Genomic DNA, 26,404 nt, shown 5'->3' on the forward strand with positions numbered 1-26,404 from the left:
ACTGGCATTGAACTCAATTATTTCAAATAAAGTCCAAGTAAAAAGTTCCTTTAAGTTGGTTAGATTTGTAACTTTTAAGTTAATTGAACACAAAAAAGTAAGTTGTCATCATTAACCCTCACCCCTTAAATCACCAAAAACAACTGAAAGGTATACCCAAATTAAATCAGCTGCTGTTCTTGAACAATTTGGAGTACTGTACATGCAAAAGCTTGGTCCCTTTATGAAGATGACAAGCTAGATTTTTTATTTTTGCAGTCAAAAATACTTTTACTGTAAGTAGTTTGTAGCTATTACGTTTGTAACAAAAGAAATTGAAAAATTTTGCTTCACCCAGATTTTTTATTTTTATTTCTTGTAAATGCACATTGAGTGTCGAATGATTGGACTGGAAAATACAATATGTAGAATAAAGTGTTCTGCTTGCGTATTCAAGACTGATCAAAATAGCACAAGAAAGAAATATCATTTAGGCCAGGATGTACAGGTGTTGTCCAAGTATGCCATTCTCCAAATGGCACACTTGGACAACATCTGATACACAAACTTCAAATGACTGTTAACTCCTCAGTGATTCAACATACAGCCATCAATGAGGGCTCTAATGAATGCTTTAATGCTCTAATGAAAGATAATGACCAGAGGAATCCTCTGGTGGACACAATAGTGGAAATCACTTCTTCTTCGAAACCCTCCGCCACCCCCGTTTCTCCCATGCCACCATTCCCTCGGCTCCCCATTCTCGCTCTTCGGTACATTTTGCCCCCCCCCCCCTGCTCTGACTGTTGCAGCGGACGACAAAAAGTTTCCAGTATTCTGAAATCCAAAACTTGTCAGCACTCTTACTGCCATAATTATCCACTCCTGTGAGTTGTGAAGTTCTGCTGAAGAAATACATCCAGTTTTGACACATTCTGACAACATGTCTCTCTGGTGAGAAAAAGTCCTGTATGTCATGGTTTGAGTCTTTTGTGAGTTTTATTTTGAGTGTCTTTGTCTTTGAGTCTCCGTGTTGTCCGGTCTCCCCCCCAGGTGTGTGTCGTTCCCTGATTACCTCCTGTGTGTTTAATGTCACCTGTGTCTCTGTCGGGTCCTCGTCGTGTTCGTCCAGTCCACCTGTTGCCACTAGTTGAGAACTTTTGCCTTCGCTCCTCTGTGCTGCCTGGACTTTGTGTTTTTTGGGTTCTCTGAATTATTTTGCATTAATTTTATCAACATTAAATTTAAATTTATCAACATTCATCCTACCTGGGTCTCAGCGTCTGCCTCCACCATCACTCACCGCACTTCATGACACTGTAAACACCATCACGCATGAGGGCGCACAGAGCTGGACTTTGATGCAGCAAAAGTGCTCACATTATGCGTAGTTACGCATGCAGCTGGTGAATTCATGTCAAAACAAATCCCAAAATGCCTTATATCCTTATGACAAGACACGTGTTGACTACACCACAGTGGCTTTAGATTTAGTCTCTTGAGTTGACCAGTCAGAAATATTCCAGAAAGAATGCAGGCATGTCAAAATTAGCTCAAGTCGCCCTATGGATATTATTGGCTCAGAAATAACTTCATAACATTATTGGTCGAATGCGGTGTCAATCAAAAGGGGGGGCTCTAGGCTGCCCAATAAAAGCGTCATAATGGACACCGGCAGAGTTTAAATCCTTAAATTTCAGCCCTGGAAAATACAATGGAAAAATGACACATGGGCGTTCTGGTGCGGGTTAAGGGGCTAAACCAAATGAATCAAGAGAGATAAATGTAAATACTGTAAGTCCATAAAATGAACTACAACCAGAAACACTTGTTAGAGTGTACAGCTTTTAATGAGTATCTGGATCCTGGATGAAGGTATTTTGGACTATTTCTCCTTACTTAACAAATCTATTTCAGTTAGGTTTGATGGCTGCCAAGCATAGAATCATCCCACAGATCTTTTCAAATCATATAATTGTGTATGATTCAATGTTGATTTATAGAAAATCATTATAGTCTCTGGCCATGGGAGGGGAAAATGGGTTTATGACTGAAGTATGATTTTTATTTTCACTTATAACAAAAATAATCAATATGATTGGTGCATTGTAATGTAATTCTAGATGTATTAAAATTATATGTATAAGTAATAAAACAAGGATAATAAAGACGGGCTGAGAGGCGTTGAAGAAGGGAAGCTAGGATAAGACCAGAATGAGCTTACAGTTCGTAATCTAAAAACATAAGTATAGATGTTTTCCTCCAAAGGGAGGCAGTTGGAATCACAAAATAAAGGCCTAAAAGCATGTAGGACATGACATCCTGTATATTACTGCATATTCAACAAATTTAAAAAATACTTTCAAGCCTTTCTCCAGCTTTGTAAGATGATGAGTTCTGTGCAAACCTAAATCAAGCTTGTTTCAGCCTTGACCTCACTGTAAGATGGAGCTGTTACTGCTGGGATAATTCTGCTCTGTGAGGCTGCCACTTCGGACATTGACACGGGAAAGAGGAAGAGTATGTACATACCATTAATTTAATCATATTTGCAACACACAGTATAGTTCAATATGTAAAGGTGTCATAGTCTTCATGTCTAGCAATATTTTTAATATGCTCTGAGCTGGTTTCAACTCAGAGCAGTTCTGTCTTATGGATAGTACTCAAATTCAATGGAAAAATATGGTGTTGTATTGGGGCCAAAATTAAAGACTATTGCGCACCCAGAGTTTGTTACGTCCTTGTTACTGGAAGCTATATCCTTTGCAATTGCCTGGAACCTGTAACTTAGTGGTCAGTGCTAACAAATGAGCAGGTGGCTACTCACTTAGGTTACCTTTGGAGAGGCTAGTGACTGGCATGCCTGGGCAGGATACCACTGAACTGCCTACACACTGCTGTCCATTTGAACAAATAGGTTGGCATTAACATTGGAAAGGCTAACTGCTACATACTACACTCTATGTAAGATACAGAATTGTTGAATGGATCAATTATCTATGAATATTATACGGAAAGTGAAGAATGGTCTTTTCTGAAATATTTGAAATTTAATATTTTAACAGCTCAATAGCTGTTGAATGCAATCCATTAACAGGCCATGCTAGTTCTCTCCACTGGTAATGACTGCTAATAGACAATAGAGAGAATAGGCATTCCAGTGGGTGGCCAGCTTGGACATGCTAGTTACTTTCCTCTCCAGTGCTAGCGCAAATAAATAGTTTCCTGTATCATCTGCCAGTGCCGGTCGCTCAGTTACCGGTAATGTCAAAAAAGCATAAACTTGGGATTGAGAACCTGTACCCAGTTGTTAATTCCTAAAAGTTCCTCATCCCATATCATGTAGGTGATTTGTTTTTGTTTTTCAATTCAGTCTTATCTGTTTGTTTTTTGCCTTTATTTGCCTACCTTGATCATTTCTAGTGTGTCCCTATTTTTTAATGTTTATCTTTAGATTTACAGTAGCTTGACATTAAGACTGCAGTCAAATGAGCCAACACTTGGAGACACAAGGTCATGTTAGCTGCTGATACCTCTCTCTCACACATGTATGTGTGAAGGTTAGCTTCATGGTGCATCATGGTACTTGTGCAGTAGTGGTGCCCTTACATTTATCCCAGGCAACCTTACACTCACAGAAATGGTTAATTCCAAAGTTAGGTTTTATGCATTTACATTTGTTTGATTTTATTTAAAAGCTCATATTGTATACATATATGCTTTTAAATTATTATTGGCATAATCTAATCAATTCTAGAATGTATTGAAAGTAATTAGTTAATTTATTCTAGCCAAGTTTAAATAATTAAAGTTGTAAAACAAACAAGATTCTGGTATCTAAATTTTATGTGTTTGGTTTTCATTGAAGTTATGAGAATTGAACACTCACAGAAATGATTAATGGCAGAGTTGAGTGTTATGCATTCACATCTGTTTGTTTTTAAAAACTCATATTGTATACATATTACTTTAAATTAATTATCTACATAATATAATCAATTGTAGAATGTATTGGATATAATTAGTTAATGTATACTAATAAAGTTTAAATAATTAAAATTCTGGTTTTTAAACTTTATATGAATGATTTTCATTCAAGTTATGAGAAGTAAAATGGGGAATTGGACACTATGTCCTTCACCAGTAGGTGGTGGTAAAGTCTCTAAGTTGTTTGCCACCCATCTTGAAGAGGATGTACTTTTCCCCAGGACTCAGGTCTGTGTTATGCAACTGTGGCTCTCTGGGTAGAGTAGTTGTCTTGTGATTGGAAGTTTGTAGGTTCAATTCTAACTGCTTTCTGCCACATCTTGATGTGCCTTTGGGCATTGCCTACTGATCTGCATATTGGTGTATAAATGTGTGAGTAATTCAATTAAGTTTATCCAACTCAATTTACTAAGTTTTTTTTTAACTGAATTCATTAAGTTTGTTTAAAATGAAGCTGGAGATAGGCACCAGCACCCCTCCTGACCCCACTAGGGACAAGGTATACAGAAAATGGATGGACGATGGTTAAAATGAGTAAAATGTTTTACTCAAATCATTTAGCCTACTTCAAATCAATAAGTAAATTAATAAATGATTTATTTTCTACCAGGGTTTTATGGCTCAGGGAGCTTTTATTTGAGAGTAGTTAGACAGGAAAGTGGGTAATGATAGAGAGGGAAGACATGCAGCTAAGGTTATCAGGCTGAAATCAAACTTATAACGACCACGTTGAGGACTTAAGGTCTCCTTATGTGGGTTGTGCTATACCCCTACGCCACCAGTGCACCACAGTTGGTACAGGATCTGTCTCTGGTGAAACTTGTGTCATGATGTTAGCTGTAGGATACGAATGCGGCATTGAACTTAACTGTTTCAAATACACTTCTGAGAGTGTACTCTCAAGAAGTGTGCACTAAAAATACACTTTTTAGAGAAAAGAGAAAAGCATCATGACACGAGCTTCACCAGGGACACATCCTGTGGCAACCGCAGTGCCGTGGTGTTGTCATTCCAGTGGGTGGCCAGCTTGGACATGCTTGTCCAAGCTTGGGCTTAATAAGTTAAGTTGGTTCAATTTAATTGAATTACTTGTTACCAACTGGAGCAATTCAATTAAGTTGGTTCTACTATATTCTTTGTTTTCAGTGAAATTACAATAACATGTTAAAACATGCATTTAAAATAATTTAAATTTAAGTTGTATTTTAAGTATAATGTGAGTGATAATGTAATTTTGGATATTTTAGTTTTTTAGTTTGGAACAACTTAAAAGTTTGAGCTGATGTTCTGTAAAATTTATCAGCATTAGCTTTATTAAAGACACAAATAGGTCTATGAGAAAACTAATAATTTGAAAAATACAATTAACCCTTTCATGCATAAATTATGATCCTTTGTGTCAAGATTTTTTCCTTTTTTTTACTTTCTTAAGGCATAAAAAAAAGTAGGGAAAAAAATTGTAAAAAAAAAAATTTTTTATTTTTTTTAGGTGTTCAATTGCAGTTTTCTCCAAATACAAAGTTATTTGAAAAATACATCAGTAGTATTGTTCTTTAGGGGTTATCTGATGTGACAATATATTTTTTTTTTACCTGCAAGAGTTGTCTACAGTAGAAGGAGGGACAGGGTAGTTGGCATGCTTTTTGTCTGCCATATTGGATTTAACAAAAAATCATTTATTGTATTTGCAGCTGATAGCCAGTAGTTGATAGTGTATTTTGTGATGCATTAGCGTCCACTTCAGTGGTCTGTGTGCATTTATAACATAAAAATCCACAAGAAGCACAAGAAAATGGCTTTTAGATAGATAAAAACAATACAAGTCACCGATTTACTGAAATGTTGAATGCCAGTGGTTCCACATTCTGAACTTAATTTAGTCAAAGAGAATTGAATTATTAGACAAAAATAAATTATTTGAGTAAGAGTAACATATTTGTCATGTTAAACACACTTAATGAATTAAGTTATAAACTTAGTAAAATGAGTTGGATGAACATAATAAATTGAGTTGGTCAAACATAGGATACTAAAACTGGCATTGATCTCAATTATTTCAAGTAAAGTCAAAGTTAAAAGTTCCTTTAAGTTAAATAAGCTAATTTAAGTTAGATTTGTAACTTTTAAGTTAATTGAACACAAAAAAAAGTTGTCATCACTAAACTAAATGAATTAAGTGAGATTAATATAAATAAGTCCATAAAATTAACTACAGCCAAAAGCACTTTTTAGAGTGTGGTTGTATCTCGCTTCCACCCTTCTCCTAGAATACTTAGTTTCTCTGGCACTGGTTGAGGTCAAATAAGCAGAAGACTTGCAGACAGATAAGTCCTTTTAAATTTCTGCAATTGGTATTCATAACAACCATTAAAAAAAGTATACTTGGGCACTGCGGTAGTGCAGAGGCAGGGCATGCAAACCCATATGCAGAGGCCATAGAAAATAATTTTACTGTAGATTTTAGGGGTCCTCATAATACTTATCCAGGATATTCTGTATATTTGGATTTGCATTTTTCTGAATTTTTAGGATTTTCTTTGTCCAAAGTAGGTTTGCACCAATTGCAGTTTTCTGACCAAACTTCTCTCAATGCAGACCAAAAAAGGCAAATGGTTGATTTTTTTACCTTTGCAGAGGTAGATAAGGTCGGGGGATAACATTGGCTTCACATGTAAGCATCATCCGATCGCAGATCTACCAAAATTAAGAAGATAAAGATAAACGTCATTTTTGTGTTATGAAGGTAGTTGATCACCGTCACGATGGGTCCTAGTTTCTTTACCCACATACAGACCACCACCAGGAGAACAGACGATCAGATAAATAGTTTATTTTAACAATGAAGAAAAGTGAGATTGTTTGATTCTTGTCCTTGTGGATAGCAACCATCCACTCTGAAGAATAGTGAAAAAGAGATGGTAAGTTTGAGGTTGTCGGAAAGTGGAACTTCAGGAAGAATTAGACTGATCTTACTTGAAATGAAGATTAACTTCCGCCATGGGTGTAGTGCAGTGGGTTCTGGGGTATGGTCTCTTTGTAGGTGTCCTTGAAGTGATCCGGGTTCCAGTGTGAGGTCTTGACTGAGTGAGTTCTTTGGTGGAAGGTGTAGAGGCTGCGGTGGAGGGCGGACAGGTAAGTTCAGGTGCGGAGGAACGAGGAGTGAACCGACTGCCAGCTGAGAATCCAGGAACTGTTTATGGTTAATCTGCAGAGGCGAAGAAGAGACTCGGGCAACCAGTAGGTAACAATCCATGGCAACGAGGGGAGAAAGCCAGGGACTCAGGCTTCACAGGGGTATTTCCAAGGCGTCACAAGGAAACACCTGAGAAAGAGGCAACAACAATATTTTACTAGAAGCAACTACAGAGAAAACACAGAGAACAAGCTTGGAGAAGCGCAGAGTACCATTACTGGCAAACATTCAGGCGTTGAAGTGCTGGCAGCCTGCTCCTCATATTCTCCTGGTTGATTAAGTGATGAATCACAGGTGTGCTGGCCAGGTGTTGCAGCCTCTATGCACCATCTAGTGGATGAAAAGGGAAGCAGCAGGCAACAGAAAAATCCCCACAAATAGCCAAAACCCCGGTTCCCAACAGTCACAAGGGAGTACATTTGAAAAAACTTGCCAAAAAAGGAGAAAATTGGATCAACAATTTAAGACTATAAACAGGAGGTGCGGAAACTAATAATGCCAAAGTTTGCAGCTACCACTTTCTAACACATAATGATTGCATCGTTTAAATTGTATTTTCAAATATTTTATTGGACACTTACTTAGAAAGATCATATGTAAGGTAAGATATATTATTTTTATGCTAATGTTGTTAGCACTCAAACCAGCTTAGAGCTAACATTGACATTTCACATCTTACCAAAAGATGGTTACTATTTCTTAGGTAGTCCAAATGCAACAGGTAATAAAGATTCCCAAGACTGGGCCTGTACTGTTAACTTGGGCTGTGACTATTTCTCCACTCTCTGGCCTCAAATTATGTTTTTAATGGGGTTGCTGTAGATCGCTGCTAGTGATTGCTAGTGATTTCTACCTACATTGTAGAAATACAGTATGACACATTAACATACAACTCCAGCATGAATTTGGGTTTACAGAAGCTAAATAAATTATTTACAAGTAGATCCAAGCACATAGAAATAAAATAGGTTAGCTTGTCGTTTTCATTAGCGATAGCAATGTTATCATAGACTAATTACTTAAAATAGCACAACTCACTACTCACCTTCTGAGAGTGCACTCGTTGGGTCAAACCCTGTAGGTCAGCGGGCACGCGCTCCCAGGTGCGTGTCCGCACCTGGGCACGCTGCTGAAAAAAATAAATGTATGCTTTTGAAAAGCATACAATTGTATGTTTTTGTAACCTTTCATCTGGCTGGTCATATAACATATTATATGACCAGTGCTGGTGCTGGTCTGCAGCACCAGATAGTTAGTTATGTTGATTGCCTCCACACCGGATAAATCCTCAAGATTATATGACAAGTCTTTTTTACCATGACATTGTGGACCATATCCTAAATATACACCTATTTTTTCAAGATCCTTCATCTGTTCCAGCCTATTCAGGGCATTAGCGTACTTGTTGTGGTCCATTTTGTTTTGCTTTGAACAAGAGAAATCCACTTCCTGACCCCCATCTGAATTTTGTGCGTCATCCGGGTCATGAGTCTGCAACCCAACAATAGCTTCCTAATAAGAACCAACCGCTTTGATGTCTTTCAGTCCGGTTCATTGTTGCCAGGTGTACGATAACTATTGTATTTTTACGATAATTTTGCCCTCTGTACGATGTACAAACAATAATCCCCAAAAAGGCCAAATATACAATAATTTGACCATTCTGTGAATGTGTGGTTGTAATTGATTGTAATCAGCCTGTCACAACTGTTTGTCAGAGGTTCTTTTGTGAACCATGAAGGCATCTGTTTCCAAAAACAGATGCACTATTGGCTGGAAAGTCCAGCTTTTCTAAATGTGAGCTATGAGTGACGTGTATGCATTGCCTCAGATCAACGGCCAGGATTGGCTGAATAGTCCGCTGCTCCCATCCCATGAGTAAGGAAAAAAAAGAAAAGAAATGAAGAACACATAAGCCGGTAACACTTTATTTGACAGGGTGTTCAAATACCCTGTCAGTGACATGACACTGTCATAAACATGTCATAGCATCTGTCATGAACATGAAGGAGTCTTTATGAATGCCTATGACTGTTGTGATGAAGTGTCATTCGGTAAATGTTTCTCTAAAAGTTGCATTGAAAGTTAATTAAAAGTGCCAATTTTGCATTAAATTGTCATTATTTACAAAATCATGCAAAGCTTGCACTTTTAATAGATTTTCAATGCAACTTTTAAAGCAACTTTGCATGAAATTGTCATTATTTACCAAATCACACTTCATGACAACAATTATAGACCCTAAGGTTCAATCATAAGACTCCTCTTATTCAGTATCCATATGCTACTACTTGCTCATGTTAAAGCAGGAAGTAAGATTAGCAAACAAAATGAGCATAATCTGGATGATTATTGTACTCTGCCTGGATCTATCTCCAAAACTATACAGTAATATGAAATATTTATTCTGGTTATTGTATATATAAACCTTCAATATCATGTTATTAAAGTTTGTTGTGATCTTAAGATTTGGTAAAAAAAAAAAAAATCCTGAAAATGAGACAAAAGGATATCTTGGAGAACCATTATGAAATACTTTGACTTGGTATTTTTCCAATAATCTACTTTACAATTATTAAATATTTATTCTGGTTATAGTAGAGGTGTTCTTTTAACATAATTCAAAGAGAGTTGTTACTTCTCACAAATAGGGAAATAAATTCCTGAAAATGACATACACACATTGAAGATAAGCATTATAAGGTACTTTGAATCTATTTCTAAATAGATCTATCTTTATTGTAAATAAAGAGCAAATTCAAAATCAAAAATACTTTATTGATCCCAAAGGGAAATTAAATGTTGTAACTCATTAATCCTAAGGATAGATCTCCTGTATTACAGCAAATCTGAGAAGGCCTCTGGCTGAAGATTTTGTTTCTTTCAGACAGTCTAATGAACAGTATGGTCAGGGTTGTCTATAATTTTCTTTATTTTATGAAAAAGCCTTCTTTGCACTCCAACGTGCTGCCACCTTGAGCAGCCAATTCTAGAATGTATATAGAATAAGTGTATCACAAATATATGCGTTTGATGGTTGTGCTTATGCTTCCAATTTCTTTTCACCTTCATGGGCACCCCTACTGGTTTATTATCGTAATACACCATGAACATGTGAAGCTAATCTTTAATGCGGGGCTAACGTCTGCAAACTTGGCCATGTATTTAGAAAGTGTTGACTCACTTGACAGCAGTACATTAAGAGAACTATAGATTAGTTCATGATTTTTTAAGTTATTAGTTATTTAAGAGTGTGTGTAACAAATGTACAAAGAGTATGAAATTATGTGTATTTCAGTCATGTGCGTGGCAGGTATGTGTCTTGTGATGCTGTGCTTCAGCTGGCTGCTGTCCATTTTCAGAGCAAAGTACCATGGATACCCATACAGGTAGACATTCCTGCAACAATGCAATTGAATTGGTGAAGCATTTCTAAATATGGTAAATATCATTTTTGTCTCTGTTGCAGCTTCCTGATGGGTTAAAGATCCCAATTGGCCTCCGGATATACCTAAATGTGAAATTGAAGACAGGAATCTCTAAAGTGTCAAATAGTTTATTGCTGGATGTTGTAAAAATGTCACATAACTTGTATAAATTGCTATGGGTAATTGCATTGACATTGGGTTGTATGAAAAAGCAAGACTAGCAGCTAAGCTGGGTCCTTTGATCTTGAAATATATATAGATCTATATATATACAGTATATATACATATACAGTACAGACCAAAAGTTTGGACACACTTTCTCATTGAATTCAATGAGATGGTGTGTCCAAACTTTTGGTCTGTACTGTGTATATATATGTATTTATATGTAGATCTATATATATCACAAGTTTAACATTAAAAGCAAGACAAAATCACTAAAGTAACACGCCCTGCACTAATAACCTCTCCATAAGCAATTTGGAGATTTGGTTTGGATTCTAAGATGTAACCGGTAAATAAATGACTTCCACTTCCCACAAGATTTTCTGTTTTGTTAATTTTAACATTGATTGAATTTGACATTTTAAACATGACATTTTAGAAACAATAAATAGTTTCCCCTTTTATCTTGATGTTTAATTTTTTTTGTACATTTATATATATCATATATTTCCTAGATACAATTTTCTTAGGCTTCTGGAACTGTAATGAAGACTGAAGCTGGTTTGTTTACAGGTTAACAATCACTCCAGGGTGTCGGGTTAGGACAGCTGGTATATATACGGCTCTCAAGCTGTATATACACCTTTTAATTCAATGAGTTTCCTTTATTTTCATGACTATTGACATTGTAGATTCACACTGAAGGCATCAAAACTATGAATAACACTTGTGGAAATATGCACTAAACAAAAAAAGTGTAAAACAACTGAAAATACCCCTTATATTCTAGTTTCTTCAAAGTAGCAACCTTTTGCTGTGATTACTGCTTTGCACACACTCTGCATTTTCTTGATGAGCTTCAACAGGTAGTCACCTGAAATGGTTTTCACTTCATAGGTGTGCCCTGTCAGGTTAATAAGTGGGATTTCTTGCCTTATAAATAGTCATGAAAATGAAGAAAACCCATTGAATTAGAAAGGTGTGTCCAAACTTTTGGTCTGTACTGTATGTTTAGGTGAGTTAGTGAAATAAGATAACGTTCGAGTCCCAAATTGAGCTTTACTTGTCTTTATTTAATTTTTGATATTCCTCCGTACACACAAATAAGGGCGTGTGTGGGGGTATGGGTGTGTAGTTTTCTATAAGATAAACAAATACAAATTATAAGTACTTGCCTGTATACTTTCACAAATAACACCAAATTGTCCACAAAGGGAAGAAACGTGCTTAAAGATTATTATAAACTAGCAGCTGGTTAATATCTGACTATTAGAATGTAAATAATAATTACACATAAATATTAATCAACCCTGCTAATGATAGCGGCACACAATAAAACATGCAAGAGAAACAAAGCACCTCAATTGGAAATGATAAACATGGACAACAGCTGCATCCAACTACCTGAAACCTAGCCCAATAACAATGCTAAACGCCTATCTTTTAGCTCTTCACAATAAGTGTAAACCACACCAATCGACCTCAATCAGGGCCGGCCCAAGCCTCCATGGGGCCCTAGGCGAAATGTGGTTTTGGGGCCGTCTAGTTCTGCTAATATTGTGGACTTGCTGCAATCAACAGTCTGATCATTAGATCATTCCCACACCTGCTATAAATTTGCATCTCTGGCAGTGCTGTTTACATTATATACATATAATGTATATAATGTTACTTTATATGTATACAATGTATACAATTACATTATATACATAGATAATAGGATACATTTATTGGCCAACTGATTTATCGACCAGTTGATTTCTGGGTGCCGATTTTCTTAATTTTGGGGGATCGTGATCAACCGATACTTACATGTGAATACCATCTTATCTCCTAATCTTATCGTCGTCAGCAAAGGTTTAAAAATCAGTCTCTGTCCTCTTCTGTTCTACAGTGAGAGGTGTGACTGACAGACCAGCCCACCAGGTAGGGTCTGCACGTTTACAGTTAACAATATTCACCTCTCTGTTGCCAACCCAGTGACTTTCTTGCTAGATTTAGCAACATTTCAGACAAAAAAAATCATATCAACCAAAATCAAAATCAGCAGGTCAGGCTCTTTAAAGATCCGGGGATCAGCCAGAAAACTGCCATCGGTGCAGCCGACATTCTTTGATTAAATAAATTTCTCTTAAGCATTACTCCAGTAGCTAAAAATGTAATTTATACCAGGTGACTCTTTATCCCCTGAGAATGTGGATTGGTACTGGATTGATTAGGGTTATGTAACCCTGGCTTGGTGGCTTAACAATGTGCGAGCGCTTGGTGGCTGGGCTTTAACCCACTGAGTCCAGCCGGGCACAGCCCAAAGAGGAAATGTGGGTCTCCCTTCTCATGGCCTCACTACTTGGGAGGGCCCAAAGGGTTCAGGTGCAGTGTGGGATGGGTGGTAGCTGAGGGCGAGGATCTTGGCGATCTGATCCTGAGCGACAGAAGCTGACTCTCGGGATGTGAAATGTCACCTCTCTGGTGGGGAAAGAACCTGAGCTGTTGTGTGAGGTTGAGAGGTTCCGACTAAAAATAGTTGTTCTCACTTCAACACATTACTTTAGAACCAGTCTACTTGAGAGGGGTTGGACACTCTTTCACTCTGGAGTTGCCTATGATAGGTGCTGGCAGGACATACTTGTTGTCCCCCATCTTGGTCCTTTTATGTTGGGGTTCACCACAGTGAATGAGAGGGTAGCCTCCCTCTGCCTCCATTCTGACTGTTTATGCAGTTCAGATTATTTCTAAGACCTCCTCAATCCCACCAACATTCCTTCCATTGAGGAAGCAGAGCCTGGGGACTATGGGTTGGGCTATCTAATCTCTGGGGATGAGGTCACAATGATTGTTAAAGAGCTCCTTGGTGGCAGGGCCCCAGGTGTGGATGAGATTTGCCTGGAGTTCCTTAAGGCTCTGACTGTTGTAGGGTGATGTTGGTTGACCCAGGACACCCTGAGTTCCCAGGCCAGTGTGTTTCTCGACTGGCCTGGGAACCCCAGAGGAGTCGGCCCAAGTGACTGGGGAGAGGGAAGTCTGGGCCTCCTTATTTAGGCAACTACACCCTCAACTCAACTTTGGATAAGTGGAAGAAGATGGATGGATGGACAAATAAACAGAAAAAGACATAGGGACACTAATTCTCATCAAATAAGTTCAGGTCACAATAGATGTCAAAGAGCAGTATTCCATGCTTGCTTTTCATTAATTTTTAGGCTGGTTGTCCATTGGAAGGCTTTTAAAGGCAGCCCCTGACTACTCCCGGCTGTGTCTCGTGCTCCCCGATTAGCCCGTGTATTTAATCTCACCTGTGTCTCTTACTCCCTGTCGGATCCTTGTTGTATGTTGGTTGTTCCTGTGTCTGCTTTGTTCCTGTGTTGTGCCGTTCCAATGCTATCAGTGTCTGAATTCCTAGTCACATTGCTCACCTGTGCTGGTGCCTGGTGACAGCACAGGTGCCTGTCCAAAATAAAAATGAAATTTTAGGTCCACTTCTACCATTGTTAGAACAATGGTTCAGTCCAAAGTGTAGGAGGAGCAATAATAGCGCTGCCAGGGCACAGGCTCCGTCAGAGCCGCTGAAGTGAGGAGCTAGCTGCGGCTCTGCAGCACAAATAACAAAACCCCCCAGTAAGTAAATACTTAAAGCAAAAGACATGTTACACATTTTATTGACTTTCACTGCTCAAAGGGTGAAACACATTAACAATAAAAATCAGACTGCAGTTCATTATTTCATTACTGTGGCTGAATCATGATAAACTGCCATGTTATGCCTTGGAAATCAAAATGAGCAAAACTGGCTGCATTGCTTTCATAAACTTAGTTATTTTTTCTGTCGAAGGTAGCCAATATTTCTATTATATTTAGCTCTCTAACTCTTACTTTAATAAGAAGAGTTTGAAACGGAAAATGGATTACCTGTGGCTTGCGATAGCAATAGCATTGTTATCATAGACTAAGTACCATATTTTCCGAATTATAGAGCTCACCTCACTATAAGCTGTACCCACAAAGTTTTTTTAAGAGAAAACAGGAAACGTACATAGATAAGCCGCAGATTTCTCCACCGCTCTCGGTTTTCCACAAGGATGCAACAGAGGGTGGCAAACCACCCAAAATTAAGTCACAACAGGTCAATTCACAATCACATTGATTTGTAAACAGATTTATTAAGGTTGAAAAAGAAAAAAAGTTGCCAAGTTCAGCTTTAACTGAACTGATTAGTGTCCGAATGGTGTCTGTAACATAGTAAAAGTGCTGATCAAACAAAATAAAAAAGTTATTGATTGGTTTATTCATCTTCTTCTTCCGCACTGAAACCACTGAAGTCAGCTTCAGTGTCGGAGTTGAACAGCCTTAGAACAGCTTTGTCACATGCCTTTTCTGTCTCTATGTCAGTGTTGCTCTCCATGCCGTAGAACATTTTCAAGTTTAGGCCATCTGCTTTTATGTCCTCTTGCCTTTTGACATTCAATGAGTTCTTCCCGCTGCCGTCTCCAACATCGAACCATGGATTCATTCACGCCAAGCTTACGTGCAATGGCTGACCTGTTAAGACAGAGAAGTTTGGATCTGAAATTTTGATGATAAATGTGACTAAAATCAGAATATGACAACGATGGATTTAGAAAGAAGTGACTGGAATAGTATGAATTGTAGTGAAGAGGAAAAGCTGGGTGGTCAAACTGGGTGGTAAGTAGCAGCGAGCTACTGAAAGAAAAATTATAAAAGGGATTATTGGAGAAAATATTGTGAATCTTTGTATGGGAATTCAAAAGATTATTTTTTTCCCCAATAATAAAAGACAATGGAAATATTATAATGGATAATAAAACTAAAGCTCAGCTATTAGCTGAAGTATTTGCAAAGATATATAGTACAGACAATCTAAATAATAAAGAAAAAAGAGAACATGAAATAACATTACAGAGGACTATTGAATTATTTCATAATGATGAACCTTATGAGGATTTCATTAATATGAGGTTTTCTTTGATAGCATTAAATAAAGCATTGAAGAATTCCAGTAAATCAACTCCTTCTAATCTAATCAGTTATAGTATGTTAAATAACCTTAGTGAAGTGAATAAAGAAATTTTATTAGAATTGTATAAGGTGTGGGAGGAAGGGAAAATACCTGATAAGTAGAAAAAAGCCATCGTTATTCCTATATGGTAAACATCCTAATTCATCCGAACTCCCATGCACCCTCCAGGACCCTGCTGAGGGTGTAGAGCTGGTCCAGTGTTTCACAACCAGGACGAAAACACACTGCTTTTCCTGAATCCGAGGTTCGACTATCTGACGGACCCTCTCCAGGACCCCTGAATAGACCTTGCCAGGGAGGCTTAAGAGTGTGACTCCTTATAATTGGAGCACACCCTCCGGTCCACCTTTTTGAACAGGGGGACCACCACCCCAGTCTGCCAATCCAGGGGAACTGCCCCCGATGTCCATGCGATATTGCAGAGTCGCGTCAGCCAACACAACCCTACAACATCCAGAGCCTTAAAGAACTCCGGGCGGATCTCATTCACCCCTGGGGCCCTGCCACCGAGGAGCTTTTTAACCACCTTGGTGACCTCTTCCCCAGAGATTGGAGAGCCCAACCCAGAGTCCCCAGGCTCAGCTTCCTCAATGGAAGGCATGTTGGTGGGATTGAGGAGGTCTTCAAAGTACTCTGCCCACCAGCCCACAATGTCCCGAGTAGAGGTCAGCAGCATCCCCACTATAAACAGTGTTGGTGTCGTACTGCTTCCCCCCCCCAAGATGCACCTCGAATCACCTCGAAGCCATATGGAAGTCTTTCTCCATGGCCTCTCCAAGCTCCTCCCATGCCCGAGTTTTTGCCTCAGCAACCACCCGAGCTGCATGCCGCTTTGCCCGCCGGTACCCATCAGCTGCTTTCGGAGTCCCACAGGCCAAAAAGGCCCGATAGGACTCCTTCTTCAGCCTGACGGCATCCCTCACCGAAGGTGTCCACCAACGGGTTCGAGGTTTGCCACCGCGTCAGGCACCGACAACCTTGCAGCCACAGCTCTGGTCGGCCGCCTCGACAATGGAGCTACAGAACATGGTCCACTAAGACTCCATGTCCCCCACCTCCCCTGGGACGTGTTCAAAGTTTTGCCCGAGATGGGAGTTCAAGCTCCTTTTCACAGGGGATTCCGCTAGACGTTCCCAGCAGACCCTCACAACACGTTTGGGCCTGCCAGGTCTGACCGGCTTCCTCCCCCACCACCGGAGCCAACTCACCACCAGGTAGTGGTCAGTGGACAGCTCCGCACCTCTCTTCACCCGAGTGTCCAAGACATATGGCCACAGATCCAATGAAACGATGACAAAGTCGATCATCGAACTGCGGTCTCGGGTGTCCTGGTGCCAAGTGCACATATGGACACCCTTATGCTTGAACATGGTGTTCGTTATGGACAATCCATGACCAGCACAGAAGTCCAACAACAGAACACCACTCAAGTTCAGATTGGGGGTGCCGTTCCTCCCAACCACGCCCCTCCAGGTCTCACTGTCATTGCCCACATGAGCGTTGAAGTCCCCCAGCAGAACAAGGGAGTCCCCAGGGTGAGCACTCTCCAGTACCCCCTCTAAAGACTCCAAAAAGGGTGGGTAATCTGAACTGTCGTTTGGCCCGTAAGCACAAACAACAGTCAGGACCTGTCCCCCCACCCGTAGGCGGAGGGAGGCTACCCTCTCGTTCACCGTGGTAAACCCCAACGTACAGGCGCCGACATGGGGAGCAACAAGTATGCCCACTCCTGCCCGACGCCTCTCATCTTGGGCAACTCCAGAGTGGAAGTATGTCCAGACCCTCTCAAGGAGACTGGTTCCAAAACCAGAGCCATGCGTCGAGGTGAGACCGACTATTTCTAGCCGGAACCTCTCGACCTCACACACTAGCTCCGGCTCCTTCCCCACCAGAGAGGTGACATTCCACGTCCCAAGAGCCAGCTTCTGCAACCGAGGATCAGACCGCCAGGGTCCCCTCCCTCGGCCGCCACCCATCACACAATGCACCCGACCCCTTTGACTCCTCTCATAGGTGGTGGGCCCATGGGAGGGGGGGGCCATGTTTCCTCTTCGGGCTAAGCCCAGCCGGGCTCCATGGGTAAATGCCCGGCCACCAGGCGCTCGCCATTGTGCCCCCCTCCAGGCCTGGCTCCAGAGTGGGGCCCCAGTGACCCGTGTCCGGGCGAGGGAACACGAAGTCCAATGGTGTCGTTCATCATTGGGGTCTTCGGGCTGCGCTTTGTCTGGTCCCTCATCTAGGACCTGTCTGCCTTGGGTGACCCTACCAGGGGCATGAATCCCCAGACAGCATAGCTCCTAGGATCATTGATGGCACTCAAACCCCTCCACCACGATAAGGTGGCAGCCCAAGGAGAGATTAAACATTCCAAGATACTGAGAGACGGAGTCTTCTGATTGGATGTAATTCGGACGCTCAGGTGGAAAAGACGAAGAAACTTGGATGGGTGTGTAAAGTCAAAGATAGAACAGTTGTTAGAGTGGGTGAAAAAAGAAATAATGAAAGTAAATGAATTATCACAGTAGTGCCTTTAAGTGTAAATATGAAAGATTTAGTTGGGAATTTAAAAGAAAGAAATAGGGAAGTAAAAAGAGCACGAAGGCTGATAAAGGGTCCAGAGAAAGTTGAGACAGAAACTGTGTTGGTGGAGTTTGAAACAAAAGAAGTGCCAAAGGAGGTCTTCTTTGGTTTGATAAGATTTCGTTTCAGGGAATTTGTGCCTAAACCAGTAAAATGTTTCAATTGTCAGGAATTTGACCATGTTGCAAAAATGTGTAAAGGAAAAAGGAGTTGTGCCCGATGTTCTGGAGACCATGAATATAGAAAATGTGGAGTTGGGAGTTAAACCAAAGTGCTATAGTTGTGGAAGAGATCATAGTGTTGCTTTTTGGGGATGTGAAGTGATGAAACAGCAAACAATTATACAGAAAACAAAAGTTATGCAGAAAGCATGTAAAATGGTTGAAAAAGAGAAACAAAATGGAAAATCTTTGACAGGAGAAAAACAAGTAATCCAAAAAGTTATGGAAATGGTCAAAAGGAAAATAGAAGAGGAAAAAAGAAAATGGTGACTTTTATTGCAGGAGTAATAAATGCAACCTTAGATGTGAAATCAAAGACGGAAAGGATTCAGATTATTGCCAAGGCAGCATGCCATAGCTTAGACTTGAAGAATATTCGATGGGAAGATATAAGGGGAGAAATATGTAGTCAAGCTAGTCAAGAAGGAAAATTTGAATCTTACAATGGAATGCAAGGAGTCTTTTGTCAAATGGTCAAGATTTTAAACAGTTTATTTATGAGCAGGAAGTAAAACATGAAATAATATGTATACAGGAAACTTGGCTGAAGCCTTTTTTGGACTTCAGAGTATATGGATATATTACAGGGATATATGATAGAAAAGAAGGAAATGGGCATGGGTGTCTTTCTCTGATTAAGGAAGGTATTCCATATAAAATAATTGAAAGGAAAGGGGATTTTTAGTATGTAGCAATTGAAATATGGGTAAAAGAGAAGGTAATATTGATTATAAATTTTTACAATCCCCGTAAGGAGCTTGAAATAAGTAAACTTGAGGAGATGGATATGAAAGGAAATATTATTTGGTGTGGAGATTTTAATGTGCATCATTCATTATGGGGAAGTGAAAAAGTTGATTATAATTGTAAAGTTTTAGAAGATTTTTTTAGATAGTAATAATCTTTTATGTTTGAATAATGGTAAGAAGACAAGAATTGATATTAATTAAGGTAAGGAATCTGTATTGGATTGACATTGGTTTCTAGTTGTTTGGCTCCATTATGTGATTGGCAAGTTAAAAATAAGTCTTTTGGTAGTGATCATTACATTATAACCAGCAATATAAGGATTGGTCAGGCACAGAGTCCTGAAATGATAGGAGGAAAGTGGATATTTGGGAAAGCAAATTGGGTGTGACCAGCAGGGGGATGGGGGTCTTTTTAAACAAGATGCACCAGAACACAGAATAGTCAATGTGACACACAATATTTTATTAAACAATTTCATTAAAACATTTCTCTTTTTAAAAACATGGCTTCAGGCCTACTACTCAGTCCCTGGAAAGAAAAGGGATCATATGAAATGAAGGACTATTTAAATTTTTCCCAAAAAAATAAATGAACAAACAAAACATGCAATGCAAAAGAAGACAAATTAGTAAATCAAAACAAAAGAAAGCAAACACATTAATAATTTCAATAATAAGCAAACAAACTGTAAAAGAAAAAAACACAAGCACTTCAAATGGTGGAACAAATTGCCGTTGTCCAATTTCAATGCCTTTCAATGGGGCCAGAGGAGTCATGCCCTGCTCACTCAGCCTGTAAAAGCAGCAACAGGTTTCCTTGAGAGCGGCCCAAACCAACACCGGCAAAACAAGACAGCAGAGCGTCCAAAGCGCTCCAACTCCAAGACAATCCCAGGAGTGGAAACACAGCCGACTAGGGAGTGGATCAGCAGATGGAAGCTGCATGCCGCAACAACCTCCATCTGCAGCCACTAACGCCACCCGAACGTTGGAGCGTTGATGGAGCATTATGGAAAATGGGAAGAAATGTAGAACATCTTATTTTAAAACCTCAGGAAGGCATAGATAAAGTGGGTAAGTGGGGGATACAGTGGGGTTTTAAATGTTCAATCAAGAAGACAAAAGTAATGTTTTTTACAAATAAAAAAATTGGGGTTGATAAAAAGTTGTATTTATATGGGAAAGAGTTAGAAAGGGTTGACTGTTTTTGTTTTTTGGGAGTAGTTTTTAATAAGAAATTAACTTGGGAAAATCATATAGAACATATTATGGAGAAAAATTAAGAGGTTCTTAATATTATGAGGTGCAAATTTTGAATCACTTAAAAATGTTTATGTGTCACTAATTCGGTCAAGAATAGATTATGGGAGTGTGGTGTAAGGTTCAGTGGCTAAAACTAGATTAAAAAAATTAGATGTTATTCAAGCTAGAGCATTGAGAATTTGTTTAGGGACAGTTAAATCAACTCCAGTATGTGCTTTACAAGTAGAATCAGGAGAAATGCCATTATGTATCGGAAGACAACAGATAAGGGTTAATTATTGGATGAATTTAAAAGGACATAATGAAGATCATCCAGTTAAGAAAGTATTAGAAAATTGTTGGAAAAGAGGAAAGGAACAAATTAATAGTTTTGGGTGGGTTGTGGATGACAGAGCAAAAACATTTAGTGTATATAACAAAGAATTTAGTCCAACAGTATTGTGGCCTTTGAGACCTACAGTACATGGAAATGGAAATATATTAATATAGACAGATCATTATCAAATATCAAGGAAAGAAATATCAGCCAAAAATGTTATAATCAAATACAGAATAAATAATGATTATTTGCAAATTTATACTGATGGTTTGAAAAACCCAAAAAATGAAGTGGCTGGTATATGAGTAGTGATTCCTGAATTAAAGATTAATATTTCAAAAAGCACATCTAATTATCTCAGTAGATAATCTATATGCAGTATAATTATGTGCTATATTATTAGCTTTAGAATGGGTGGAGGATACTAATATAAATAAAATAATAGTTTGTAGTGAGTCATTGTCTGCATTGCTGAGTATTGAAAAAGGAAGTACAAATAATCATCAAAATATATTACATGAGATTATGGTTGTTCCTCATAGAATTTGCGAACAAAATAAAAATGTAATATTATTTTGGACTCCTGCTTATGTGGGTATTTTGGGTAATGAAAGAGCAGATAGGTTGGCTAAGGAGGCTATTAAAAAAGAAGACATTGATATGCCAATAAAGTTATCTAAATCTGAAGGCAAAAGTAAAGTTTGGAGAGAAAAGATATGGAAAATTAGATAGGATAGTGAAATAAATGGAAGGCATTTATATAGGATACAAAATACAGTTGATGTTGTAAGGATTAGAGGAATAAACAGAAGAGAGGAGATAATTATAAATAGAATAAGAATCGGTCACAGTTTTGTTAATGGAACTCTTTTTAAGATGGGGAAACATCTTACTGGTTTATGGTGTGATGCTGTAGAAACGATGGAACATGTTTTATTAGTTGTAGAAAATATCAAAATCAAAGAAGATTATTGAAAACGGAATTAGGTTTTAATAGGGAATTGAAATTTGAGAAGGTGGTTGATCAGTTAAATGGTATTGAGGGGAAAAAGTAGATTTTTCGTTTTTAAAAATATACTGGGATCATTATGAGAATTTGAGGTATAGATATTAGGATCCAATAGATGGCAGTAGTGCAACAATAATGGATGCAAGCTCCCGTTAAAATCTAAAGAAGAAGAAGAAGAAGGAGGAGGAGGAGGAGAAGAAGAGGAAAAGGAAGAGCAGGAGGCCGAAGAAGAAGAAGAAGAAGAAGAAGAAGAAGGTAGCGCATGCTGGGTTAGATGTATCGGTGAACACGAACTTTTATTGACATACAAAGCAGAGACAGTGGTAGCTGTAATATTCAGTTGAGACTCCGAGATTTTCGCCAGGGTTTTACTAACTGTCATAGACAAAAGCTAACGGTGAATGAATTCTTATGGTTACCTAGATCAGATTGATTCCGAATAGTCGTCTTCGCGATAGTATTCATTAGATTAGATTTAATTGCCTGTGTTCATCCTCACTAACATTTTCCAGCCTGGGATTTGCGTCTTCCCTCTCATGTCTGTATCTTTATGAGAGGATTTACTTCTAAGGACGGTGAAAAATGGGGTCGCGGACGTTTTAAAAAGACGCGGGTTGACAGCAGCTCACCACGACTGCGTAGTGTCCGTCTCTAGGCAACCACAACAGCGTTGGTCTGTAGCGTTACGGGGGACCTGTATAGTTCCCGCCGTGTCAATTTAGCTGACCTTAATATTTCCTGTGTTTTATTTTGGTCATTATTGTTACAGTTAGTGTTGATATGCGTGTGATAGACATGTCTATCGGATATTTATAGAAATACAGAACAAATCGCGTCCCGTATCGGTTCAATACGGGACGCAACATTTGACAGCCAAATATGGGACGATTCCATATTTTACGGGATGGGTGGCAACCCTAGCCAGGATCTGAATTCCATCCCTGTAGAAGGATTCATCTCCACTTGTAATAAGTCCAATGACAGTAGTGTCATCAGCAAATTTTATGATGGTGTTGGACGAGTGAGTATGTCTGCAGTCATGTATACAGTCAGGTGTAGTGGAACGGGCTGAGCACACATCCCTGTGGTGAAGCAGTGCGGAATTTGAGGGTGGACTGAGTAGTGACGCCCAAGTCTGGTGGTCTGAGGACAATCAGTGAGAAAGTTTCTGATTCATTCACAGGTGGATATATTCAAAGAATGCATTTTGTTAACAAGAATCTGTGTAATTATTGTGTTAAAATCACAAAGAGCATCTTGTTGTTCTACATGGGACAGGGCTGTATGGAGGGCAATGCTTTTGTCATCATCAGCCCATACTTCTGAAGAGTAAGGCCTGATGTAAGCAATTATATCTTAATTTGTGTAAGTACACAAAATAGTACACAAAGTAGAAAATAATAGTAGTGTGGATGGAAAATCGAATATGGTTTTTAAAATGCTATTTTATTCTTTAAACCTCTCCACAACTTTCTCACTGACCTGTGTTCTGTGCTCTTGGTCTTATAATGATTTTGTCTATTCTCTAACAAGCCTCTGAGGCTAGAAATGGAACAATTCCACATAGACTGAGATTAAATTGTACACAAATAAATGAGCCATGTTTATTAATTACGTGACTTCTGAAGGCAATTGGAGAACTGAAATTTATTTGGGGTTACCACAGTCAAGGAGTCTAAATAAATATATTTGTCAGATTTGTTCCTATTCTAAAAGCTAAGGAGAATAAAGAGTGCAAAATTACAATAAATAAATAACTTATCAAATAATTATTGAAAGTGTAACTAAACCCCAAATCAACTATTTTATAAACTGTCTAAATACGTTATTTAAGCCAGGTTCTGTGCAAGTTTTAATATTTTGGTGTAACTCATTTTGTTCTTCATTATTTGGTCTAAAATTGTCTCACTGCCGGCCATCTTTGGTTGGTTGCAGCGGTACAAATTTGTCGCAGCCTCTGTTGGGGTATAAAAGCAAAGTGGGTTAGTTACACTTTAAATGTCAATCATTTTTTATAACTGGAAGTAAACACTGAAATGGTTTACTAAGTATAATATTAAATATGTATCTCAAATAAATGTTTAGATTTCATTTAAACAACATATACAAAAACTTTTTCTAAAAGTTACATACTGCAGTTGTAAGAATATGTTCTGTGATAGTCCACTGTCTGGTGGAGCTCAAACAGTTCTACGTCTTTGAAATATCAGGCACCACTAGCACACAGCTGCACTCCAACAGTGACAGCAGTTGGTGGAACCCAGTGTTTCCACTCTGAGAAAGGCTGGTCATCTATCCTGATGAATTAAATTATTTTTTCTGGTTATTTGCTTAGCCTTCTGTTCTGATTATAATACTCATCGGGACGAATGGCAAGTTTGGGATCCTGTTGTCTGACTGCTCTGGGTGTCTCTTTTTTATCTGCAGTGAGCCTGAAAACTCACCACTTCATCAAGTGCTTATTTTTTAAATATCACATTAAATTTTCTGCGTTGATTAATTTTGACATGCTTCACCCACAAGGATTTTTCCGACACAAGCATCACATCACTCAGAGTGCAAAAGGTCCACATGACGTTGCTTAGGATTATGTGCTGTGTGGTTGAACATCATGAAGGAAAGAGGGAGACACGCTGCACACGTATCTGCAGAGGCTGCACGCTTTGCAGCCTCTACAAGCTGCAACGTGTGAGATACAGGTTTTTATGATCAGCAACACCAATCACTACCGGTAACACTGATCCAGCCAAGAATGATTGGTGGTCAATAAGAATATTTTGCCTGTAATTTTATTTGCTTTTATTTTTATGTTGTGTAGTACTGTAATGGCAGGATGGTTGGCAGAGAGGTGGTGGTGTGGGACCTAGTGCTCTGAAACAGAGAGGGTGGGTGATGTTTGAGCAGCAGGGGAAACTGTACTGGATGAGGGGTTAGTTGCTGATCAAACCTGTTAAAGAAGTGGTTTAAGTCATTCACCCTAAATCTCCTACAGTTTAGAGGTTTGGTGTGTAACCCCAAAATTGTCTTCAGCCTCTTCCAAACCCTGCTAATGTTTATCTTCCATCTTCTTTCTGTAGAATTCTTTTCATTCCTGATCTTCCCTCTTGGGAAGTCTTGATGGTCAGTTATTATTTTTTGCCCTATTCTTTGCCCTATTGATGCAAATGCAATCAGACCTCTGTATAAACATTTTAATACCCCAAAGCAACCCACATGTGCAAAACAATATAATCATCACACAGATGCACACTGTTTACGGGTGTAATAATGGATGAATCTAGTTTAAAGTTATTGAGCTATCAACCCTCAATAGTAGTTATGCTAATAAAAAAAAGCAAAACTACATCAAATTGCCTTTTCTGGAGCTTTGACATTTATCCTCTGTTGTAATGTGTCCTCCACTTTCATTCCATCTAGAGAGAGCAACCAAACTTAGTTGCCGTTTGCGAGAGGGCCTCTCATCATCTACTAAATCATATCTCCTTGTGTTTTCTTTTAGGATGAGTTTCTCCATACTTGACTCTTCTTCTCCATCTCCCAACACCATCCCTGCGCCCTTCCCTTCTCACTCCTGTGTGACGCACTGCCCTGAACTCGACCTGTCGGTCAGTCTTAGCCCAGCCCCAAACCCTGACCACATGCAACAGAAGACCTGTCGGCTAAAGCAGAGTCAACACAGTGACGAACCCCAACAAAGGCCCCACCCACGAAGACAGACTGAAAGGAAAAGGAACACAAAGGTAGTACTGAATAACAGATACACCTTCATTTTGAGATGGCTCTCTAAGAAATAATTATAATACCGCCTATTGCAGACAGTTTGGACTTTCAAAATTCCCAAACCCCAGGATAGCATGCTTTGTAAGAATTCAAATTTGTAAGAAGAACCATACACATGAAACTTTTCCATTTTTGTTACATTTCAAACACAAACTTCATTAAAGCTGCAAGCAGCATTGGAGGCCCTCGCAGCTTCGCTCTACTCCAGCCTTATGGCGACCACGGGAGCTCCAGCAACACCACCAGCTCGCCACCGTCTATGCTCTTGCACAGTTCCCACACCTGTTCACCAGGCAATGTGTTGAGCAGTGCTCCCTGATGATGCACATAAAATCTGGTGCAGATTGGGATATGTAGTAAGGAGATACAACTGTTGGAATAACCAAGGGGGTGCAGTGTAGTCAAATTCCAATTTAATTATATTGGGCTCTTGAGAGCTTAACAAAAGTCAAGCCTATCACGTTTGGTGCAAATCATATGATGCATGTATGATGGCAAATGGCAAAGGATTAGAATTCGCCATTCAGCCATGCCCACATACGTCAGCCAACAGCTAGTGTTGAGAGAAGGACATCTGCATGAACCATAGAGTACACCGTGTTCCAAATTATTATGCAAGTGATATTTTCTCAGATTTTTTTAAACGGTCAATGCAAATGATGGTCAGTATAATTTTCAAGTCATGAACTATTT

The 26,404-nt window shown here is 39.1% G+C and overlaps 2 protein-coding genes across 8 annotated transcripts in view; both read left to right on the forward strand.

Annotated features, from left to right (window-relative positions):
• Positions 1-10,915, forward strand: part of LOC102233026 (magnesium transporter protein 1) — a 37,669-nt gene extending 26,754 nt beyond the window's left edge. The window contains exons 8-10 of the mRNA XM_005813831.3: positions 2,425-2,499; positions 10,461-10,551; positions 10,632-10,915. Of these exons, the coding sequence (XP_005813888.1) occupies positions 2,425-2,499; positions 10,461-10,551; positions 10,632-10,647 (182 nt within the window). The 3' untranslated portion in view covers positions 10,648-10,915. The remainder of the gene's footprint in view (positions 1-2,424; positions 2,500-10,460; positions 10,552-10,631) is intronic.
• Positions 1-26,404, forward strand: part of LOC102233287 (protein phosphatase 1 regulatory subunit 35-like) — a 42,507-nt gene that overhangs the window by 2,892 nt on the left and 13,211 nt on the right. For 3 of the 7 annotated variants that reach the window (XM_023329014.1, XM_023329015.1, XM_023329020.1), the window contains exon 2: positions 25,431-25,671. In XM_023329014.1, the coding sequence (XP_023184782.1) occupies positions 25,431-25,671 (241 nt within the window). Of the gene's footprint in view, positions 1-22,192; positions 23,115-23,209; positions 23,297-25,430; positions 25,672-26,404 lie in introns of those variants that run through there. The other 4 variants (XM_023329018.1, XM_023329016.1, XM_023329017.1 and 1 more) reach the window with 4 other exon arrangements.

This window comes from Xiphophorus maculatus, chromosome 23 (genome assembly GCF_002775205.1).
Source record: "Xiphophorus maculatus strain JP 163 A chromosome 23, X_maculatus-5.0-male, whole genome shotgun sequence".
In the NCBI taxonomy this organism is placed as follows: domain Eukaryota; kingdom Metazoa; phylum Chordata; class Actinopteri; order Cyprinodontiformes; family Poeciliidae; genus Xiphophorus; species Xiphophorus maculatus.